Source organism: Martes martes (assembly GCF_963455335.1).
Source record: "Martes martes genome assembly, chromosome: 6".
NCBI lineage: Eukaryota > Metazoa > Chordata > Mammalia > Carnivora > Mustelidae > Martes > Martes martes.
The window spans coordinates 44,929,959-44,939,081 of record NC_137893.1 but is presented as its reverse complement, the minus strand read 5'-3'; the positions used below and the strand labels follow the sequence as shown (position 1 = coordinate 44,939,081).

The 9,123-nt window shown below is 39.3% G+C and overlaps 1 protein-coding gene across 1 annotated transcript in view; it reads right to left on the bottom strand.

The window, feature by feature from the left end:
• Positions 1-5,666: 5,666 nt before the first annotated feature.
• Positions 5,667-9,123, bottom strand: part of TBX18 (T-box transcription factor 18) — a gene marked incomplete at both ends in the record, with an annotated part of 26,189 nt that continues 22,732 nt past the window's right edge. The window contains 2 exons of the mRNA XM_080806167.1: positions 5,667-6,391; positions 7,939-8,033. Coding sequence (XP_080662293.1) covers positions 5,667-6,391; positions 7,939-8,033 — 820 coding nt within the window. The remainder of the gene's footprint in view (positions 6,392-7,938; positions 8,034-9,123) is intronic.

Below are 9,123 nucleotides of genomic sequence, written 5' to 3'. Positions count from 1 at the left end.
CACTGGGTGTTATATGATGAACCACTGAACTCTACTCCTGAACTAATATTGAACTATAGGTAAACTAACTAGAATTTAAATTAAAAATAATATTAATAAAATAAAATAAAAATTAAATTAAATTAAATGTAGTTCTATTACTACTACTTCTACTAAGAATGTGAAAAGGCAAATTTTAAAAGTTTTAAAATGTCTTGGCCCTCGTTCTAAAAGCACAAGCATCAAAAGAAATAAATAGGTAAACTGAATCTCTTCAAAATTAAAAACTTTTGTAAGGCAAAGGACATCATCGGTAAAGCTAAAAGACAGCCCATGGAATAGGAGAAGATACTTGTAAATCATATATCTAATGACACCAGAATCTAGACTATATAAAGAACTCCTATACCTCAATAGTTAAAAAGACAAATGGGCAAACGATCTGAATAGACATTCCTCCAAAGAAGATAGACAAATGCCAATAAAGCACATGAAAAGGTGCTTAACATCATCAGTCATCAGGGAAATGCAAATCAAAACCACAATGAGATACCATTTCATACCCACTAGGACGCCTATAATCAAAAAGACTTAACAACTGTTAGTCAGGATGTGGAGAAATCAGAACCATCACACATTGCTGGTCAGGATGTAGAATGGTGCAACCACTTTGAAAAACAGTTTGGAAATTCCACAAAACATTCCAATGGGACCTAGCATTTCATTCCTAGACATATAACCAAGAGAAATGAAAACATATGCCCACATCAACACTTGTACACCAATGTTTTTAACAGCATTATTCATAACAGCCAAAAAAATGGGAACAACCCAATGTGCATCAGATGAATGGATAAACGAAATGTGGAAATTACCTACAGTGGAATCTTATTTTTTTAAAATTTAAGCAACTTAAAAAATTTAAATACTCATCCATGCTACAACACAAAGGAACTCTGAAAATGTTGTTAAGTGAAAGAAGCCCATCACAGAGGACTACATATTGTATGACTGCACTTATGTGAAATGTCCAGAATAATCTATAGAAGGAAGGTAGGTTAGTGGTTGCCTAGGACATTGCAGTAAAGAAGGAGTGGAGGGGAAAGTGGAGTGACTGTTATTGGGCACAGAAGTTTTTGCAGGGTGATGAAAACATTCTAAAACTGATTGTGATGAAAGTTGTATAACTCTGAATATACAAAAAATTGAATTTCTCACTTTAAATAGGTGAATTATAAGGTTTGTGAATTATGCCTCAACAAAGCTGTTATTCAGAAAAATGTTTTGGCCTCATTAAATTATTCTAGTGACCTGATTAGTATAATTTTAAAAAGTGGACACAGAATATGTATGAAGATCCAGCCTTGTCTAAATTCAATTAATTCCAGAATAACCAACTATTTTATATTATTGTTATTGGAGTCTCATCATGAATAAAACCCTTCAAAAAAACAAATTCAAGTGTTTTAAATGTATTTTGAATGTGCCTGGAATGATCTCTAGATATTTTACTACATGCCATGTTAATCCAAAGTGAAATAATTTCATGCCACTCAATAAGAGCATCATGAAAAAGAAATTTTATTAACATCTTTTTTCTGTTCACTATAAAGTAGCAAATACATTAAGTTCAGATTCCTCCAACTACTAAAGTATATCCTACATACTATAACTAATATAGCATAGTTCCATTTAAAAGATAAATTCTAAGAAATCCAATAAATTTAAAATAATCAATAACCCTGGTTAAAGTCATGGTATGTTCATTGTAAAAACAGATATACATATACATATGCTTAGCTATTTGTCTATGTCATATTCCAAAAGACCTATTTTTATAAAGAAATATTTTTATGAAGCTATTTTCCTACTACGCTGAATGATTTTTATACAATGTCATATGAATTTTATAACTGAAAAGAATGTAAAATTTTTGATTCCAGCCACTCCTTTTCACACATAGGAAAAACAAAAAACTTGAGACCTAAACTGGTCAAGTTTTTGTCCAAAATTATGATTGGGAAGTCGTGGTTTGAAACCAAGCTGCCTAATTCCCAAGAAAATGATGTTTTCACCATACCAAAAGAGCGAAAAAGAAAGAAAGGAAATGAATTACTTGAAAGTCTATCAGCATGTAAATGGATACAAGTTTATATACCTCTTGGATGTTTCTCTACTTAAATATATATTATTTGTTCTTTTTCATCACTGATAATGAGCTCCCAGAAGGCTGCATTCATGCACGTCTACTTAACTGTTCACTTACTTAACTTACTTAACTTACTCTCAACTTGTCTCAGCACATATTTTAAAGAATGATTATCAAGGGTATTAAAACAGAGTGGTAATAACTTAATAACATTATTTAATTTCCAGTGGAAGGCTTCAGAAAACCTCCATGTAGATGAGTCAATAAATTCCCCATGAGGAAACCCAGCGCGATTGCACTTTACAAAGCTGTCTAATTAGAGAGAGCTTCAGCATAGCATCCACCAACTCTACCATGACTCCTGAAAGAAGCTCATGAAATGATTATTTTTAATGGCTTTACACCAGGTTTGCTTAGAGATCCTTCCCCTTGCACCTCCTCCTTCCCATCCAAATCGTCCCAAAATTGCCCTACTTCAAAAATTACTCTTTTCTTCTAATCAAACTACCTCCAAATCTTCTGTTTATCTAATTCATACTAAGGTGTGAGTTGCTAATGGGTTTAAATCTGGGGAGTGACGTCTCCAGAGGAATTCACATTTTAAAGGTAAGGTTTCTTTTGCTCAAAATTTCACTAATTCATGTGAGGAGTGAGTGTGATCCTTTGCTGTATCAGCAACACTGTGCTGCAGTCTCTTCTGGGGGCCACAAAAGTCTCCTGACCCCCTACATTCCAGAAATCAGGGGTCAACAAGTGGGTGCCCTGCTTAAGAAAAGCTGTTGACCTCTGGGAAGGAGCTTGTATAGAAGCAAGTGTTAATTTTCAAAATGTGACTGGCTGTGATAGCAACAACCTCACCTCATCACAATGTCCCTTGGAATGTTTTCCAGTCAAGGGGTCTAGAAGTGATCTGTCATCACCGGTCAGTGGTATAAAAGCAGCTCATTCTTGTATCCTTGCCCTTCTCCCCTGGACCAGAAACAAAACATACCACACCATGGCCTCCTCTTCTTACATTTGAATTTTCATGTGTTCAACATTTGTCAGGGCTTCACCTTCAATGACATGGTCAGGGCCCCAAGAAATTATATTTAACACATGAAAAATGAATGCCAGTCCCATTTCTCCATGCCTTGTAATCGAAAGCCACAAAATCTGTGTTTGGGGTGTTCCTATGTGTGCTTATTCTTAGAACAACATTTATAGACACTTTAAATGATTACCCTCCAAAGTCATAAAAGGGTTTAGTAACACACTTTAATATATAATTTCTTAAGCGCTTTTTAATAAAATACACATATATAATTATAATTATCAATGCATGTATGTCATTTAACATAACGATAAAAGGCTAGTCTTTGAAGTGACATGGTGATTAATATTTACAGTAAAACCTAAAGGAAACAGCAATTTGTACAATATTGCTAAATCAAAAAAATTAATAAGTTCTACTCATACCTTTGTAACTTTTCAAATCACCAACAGCAAAAAGGAAAATGCTCTCCCTATTAATACATATGAGTACAGATCATTACTTTCCATGTTTTCTCAAGATAGACAACTCTTTTGTTCTAGAATTGTAGTAAGCACTGAAGCTGGGATGGACTTTTCCCATGGCTCATGGCTCATGGCTCATGAGGACTTTTCCCAAATCTGTGTCAAGCTATTAATACCATACAAAATCATCTTCTATAGATTGACCTAGTGGAAGTATTTTATGTACCTTTATGCTAATCTTCAATGTAAAACTCAATACTGATTTGATGAGCGGTTAAAAAAATCCACGAGGGTATTTATCAATATCCATAAACAAAAGTCACATCCTGCGCCAATACTTTTCAAACAGTTATCTGCTTAAATATCTAACAGCCGTGCTGTTTTAAAGGAAAGAAGCAAATCAGAGCTACACCATTTCCCCATCTAAACTAGAGATGAGTTAAAGCAACTCTGTTTAGCACTGAAAGGAAATCTCACTTAGCTTGGAAAGGAAGTCTGCTTTAGCTTGACAAATATATGAAAGGTAATGAGTCAACGAACAGACATACTATTTTAATTTCTCGACAGACATATGGTAATGTTCCTTATCACGCATTCTTAGCCTTTCCTAGTCATCTCCTAATGTGCTATCAAAGGTACTTGTTCTGAAATCTTAAACCATGTATACATTATTTTAGGGATTTTTACAAAAATTAATCCACCTTTCATTTTTCCGGTTTTGAGGCTGAAATGCTGTTGAGGTTAAAAGTTTTATAGACCCTTTATCATAATTAGTATCTTCCTCCTTCATCCTCTAAGAGGGTCTTTATGGTAATGGGCTTTGGCCTTTGCACTACAACCCCCAAAAGACAGATTGCTGCAGATAACCCCCTGAAATTCCTTACAGCGTTATTTAAAACCATAAAGGCCTAGAATCTATTTGTTTCAGGAAAGACTCAGACAGAGAAACAAGGTTAAGGAGGAGGGGAGATTTCAACTTGTAGGAGTGGGGAGACATAAATAAGTAGCATAAATGCCTTTTTCCTTACTTAGAGACCGCAGGGCAGGAATCTCAAAACAAAACGTAAAAAATATCCTCAATGAAAAACCACATTATAACAACGTAAGGGAAAGCTGACAATATCATTTCTCTTGATTTAAAAAGATAGACATTTCTCATTGGAATCAAAGAATTTGAGGTGGATTTATTTTCTTTTTGGCATTCCACTCATATCATATATTCCCTCCCTGGTGAAAACCGGAATTTAAAAATGTTTACAGAACTCTCTTTAACGGTCTACTTTAACTAAATAAAATGAGCAAAACATCCAAAATACTGGACATTTATTCTCTGCAGATGAATAAATACCTCTTACACACCCAGCGGAAAGTGGAAAGAAGGTACAAGGTTCTCTTCCACCTTACCTAAGTAAATAATAATAGGTCAGGAATTTTTACAGAACCGAGATCATCTAATACCTGTGACAGACAAGAGCAAGCAGGAACACAAAAGCTAATCCTTCATGACTACAGATACCTCAGAACTAATACTTAGACTTCAGCTGGCTTTGGCATTTTAGGCTCTCACACTGTGCCCAAGAATAACAGAAATCACAAGACTCTGGGTGCTGGTTACTGTTAGTTATCAACACTCAAGTATGAAACCGTGTAGAGCATTTTTCTGATAAATTAAGTTATAAGTCTTGGTCTGGTTAGTATCACTGCCAAGTTTTAAGTTTGGTGTTTGGTTTTTAAAAGAGTCTGAGAATTTGGGTTAAGCATACTACTTATGCCAATACTCTGTGCAACTAAATGAAATCGGGGGGACAAAAGAGGGAGGATGTGGTTTTGCAGGCTGCAAAACTCCACGTGCTATGTACGGTCTACATATATATAATAACAGTCTCACCATGAGAAAGTTGAAACACTCAGGGAGCCTTCATTTCCTATTATATGTAAATCTTACAAGCTACTGGTAAGTTTCTTTTCATATTGCTTTCAGAAAAAAAGAAAAAGAAAATACATTAGACCAATCTGAGTATGCTTTAACTTCCAGGATTCATCACACCATATGTGCAGACACTTGAGATGATGACAGAGTTAAGCTTCCTAGGGTCCTAGAGTCAAAGAAACTCTGCTGACCCCCACTGCTAAGCAGGTGCACTCCTTCCACAGGGGGCAACATCTGCCGATCGGTCATGGTCCCACTCGGTGAGGACCCCAAGAAACTTCCTTGGGAAGAAACAATTTTCTCAGGACTGGCAGCCAGTTTGGGGGATGTGGAGAAATTATATCCATACAAGGCACAGGGGCTGTGTAACCTGAACGTGTTATAGGAACCCTGATGGGTCTGGTTAGCAGCAAAGGCGTTGCTGGAGGGTGAAGGCATGATGTACTGAAGCTGGGGGGACATCCCCGAAATCTGCATGGACAGGCTGGTCTGTGGGCAGCTGAAAGTATCCCCATCCGTGCCACCCATGGACATGTTCACTGAGGCGCTGCTGCTCACGCCCACGTAGGAGGGAGTCCTGGGCGCGGCAAAGGTCTCTCCGCTCTGGTTGGTGAGCCTGTTGTAGGTCTCGGCCAAGGATGTGCTGTATCGGTTGAGGGTGAGACCAGAGCGGGCACAGGCAGAGTAGTCAGCCGGGGCCAGGCTACACAGCTGGCTGGTGTTGGGCCCCAGATGGAAGGCAGGAGAGGAGCAAGGGGAGCCAGACAAAAGATGAGGGTGGGTGGCAGGAACGCCATTCCCAGAGCCTTGGAGCAACGTGGAAGAACTTGTATTTCCTACAAAAGAAGTTGAAATGTAAAGAGCAGCGACTCCACGGTCATGTTTTCCTTTCAGTTTGGTGAACATGAGCTAGACCCAGCTTTTCACAAGCCTACATTGAACAATGAAAAGGAGATGGTCTTGGCTCTCAAGGAATTACAATTTAACTGAATTCAGACTGAAATATTTTAGACACAAATCCTCTCAATATTTCCAAGGCATATGATCTCGACCAAGGCAATCATGGTTTTTTTTTTTTTAATTGCAGAAGGTATTAGGACACTGCCTCATAGATTTTCACATTTTCTCCCTCCATTAGCTTTCCTCAAGTTTTCTGATTTTCTGTAATATATATTACAAACACTAACTTACATCTTACTCTGTATCTTGTTCCAAAAGTATAGCCATCACCTCTCTTCTTTCCATATTTCACTCCTTCAGCAGACCTTGCTCTGGATCAATATGTTTTCTTGCATGAAAATGGAAAGAATTCCAAAGGAAGAGCCAAACTGGTCAAAGACACACGCTGCCTCAATCTTATCTTCAGCTGCCCTCTGAAAGCTTATGTGCTCAATGGCTAGACCACACGGGGCTATTACAAGAAGGCAATAATCTAGAACTTCAAAAATCTCATTTCCAACCAGAAAACAGGTTGGTGAATCACAGGCTCGCACAAGAGCAGAGGCCTGCCAAATAAACAGTCCTGTGACATGGAGAGGTGGTTGACCCTGTGTCCAATCAATAACGAGGGTCGTGGCTGTCTCCCACTCTCTGGATTCACTGGCAGATTGATGTCTACAAACTTGACAGAACTTAGGGGGAGAGGAGAATTCCAACATACTGGACACGTTGTAAAGCCTTCATTGCTCCAGGAACTGTGTTTTATACAGCTTCTCAAAATAATCAGAAAGCCCAATCCAGTCAATGATAATTATCTAAAGCCCAGCATGTTAATCGTCACTGGGGTGCTGGGCAGGATCAGGCGTAAAAAGCCCGAGTGCAGGAGTGGGCTGAGAGTCCTACCTACCGAGCAGAGGAGGAAGTGTCATCCTTTTGCATGCAGCTCCCTCTGAGGAAACACTAGCCTGAGCTTGGGGGAATCACTCAGAGGTGAGCCCAGGAAAGTCTGCCTGAGCGTGCCTGACCTCCTCAGCATAAATCCAACAGGCAAACCCTGCCTAGGGGCCATTCTGCTGAAAGAAGCGAAGACAGAAGCTGGCAAGGAAGGGTGAACTGGGACCAGCACGGGCGATTCCCTGTGAAGTGGGCTTGGCACAAGAGCCCACAGTCCGGCTCTAATTCTAACAAGAGATTTAAGGGTGAGGTAAAAGTCCTGAAATATGTTGACAGCCTGAAACATCCAAGACTTATCCTATGACCACAATAGCCATTTTTCTGGTCCCCATCCCCATTCCTCACAGAAAAGAGATGGATCCCGTAACAAAAGGATGTTGGTGATGAGGTCACCATTGTGGAACCCAATGACGTCAAGCGTATTTTTCAGCACCTGAGCTTCTAGTCAAGAACCGCCTGCATCTATGACCCCAGAGACTTTGTGTTTTACCTTGCTTGGGAATTCCAGGGATATCTTCAAAGGTGAGAGTCCGTAGTGAAGGTCTCCAGAATGCATATGACTCCACAAGGGCTTCCAAACCCATTCTAAATGGAAGGATTGGGACGGAGGTGGACAAAAGAAGCCTCATTAGGAGCAGTTGGAGCTTTCGGCAGTCATACGCAGCTCAGAACATCTCACTGGTGTTGACAGTGTCCCCCCACATTGGTAGGGCAAGAGCTTGGCACAGGCAGAAAGAAAAGCTTCAGAGATGGGCTACCATTCTGTCACCAGGAGCATAGGACGATGGAAACCACCCAAGATATGCTGTTAACATTCTCAGAAAACTAAGCCAACCTCGGAGAAGAAGAAGCTGTCCCTCTGTGCTAAGGAGCTCAGGTGAAGTCCATCCTAGCTGATGGGAGTCCAAGGCTCTGGTGTGATCTGGAATCCACCCTCTCCCCCAAAACATTACTTCTCTCTGTGATGCGGAAGGCTTCTCCACAAAAAGACTGACCCTGTAAAGCCACTTTTTCTTAAGAGACATTTCTGTCCATCATTTGGTCCCTTGGTAGCCAGCTTTAGAAGAGCACTCATCCAAAGAAAAGCAGCTTCTCTCTGGGGAGGGGCACAATCTCCATCACACCCAGTGCTGCCAGGATAGTCTCTCCCTTCAGCAACAGGGAGTCCAGGCGGGTGGGGGGGGGGGGCAGCACTGACCTCTCAGCCCAACATGCAGGAGGAGCATAGAAAGGTGATCTCACATGCCTGCACCATGTATGGCTCTGGTATTAGCATCAAACATTCTTTTCCGGTCCCTACATACACTTAGTGAATGGATACTTAAAGAGACAGGATAAGTTGGTTGTAAATTATTTATATGATATATACAGATATATCTATATATCTATTTATATCTATTTATCTATCTATCTATATATGTTTGAAAACAAGGGTAACTACTCTGCATATATAAATGTATGTATCTCCTCCTGTAAGTGATCCAGAGTCCCTCTTTCCTTATATCACTATATAATATTTATTTTTATAAATATTATATATAAATAAAACTAAGTCCTCTAGGTTCTGGAAATGAGGCATTTCACTCAACTAGCCCCATTCTTAAGACCTCATTAGTCTTCCCTCAAATACCAAAGCCCTAAGCAATTTGTTACTCTTAATAACATTGTGATTTTC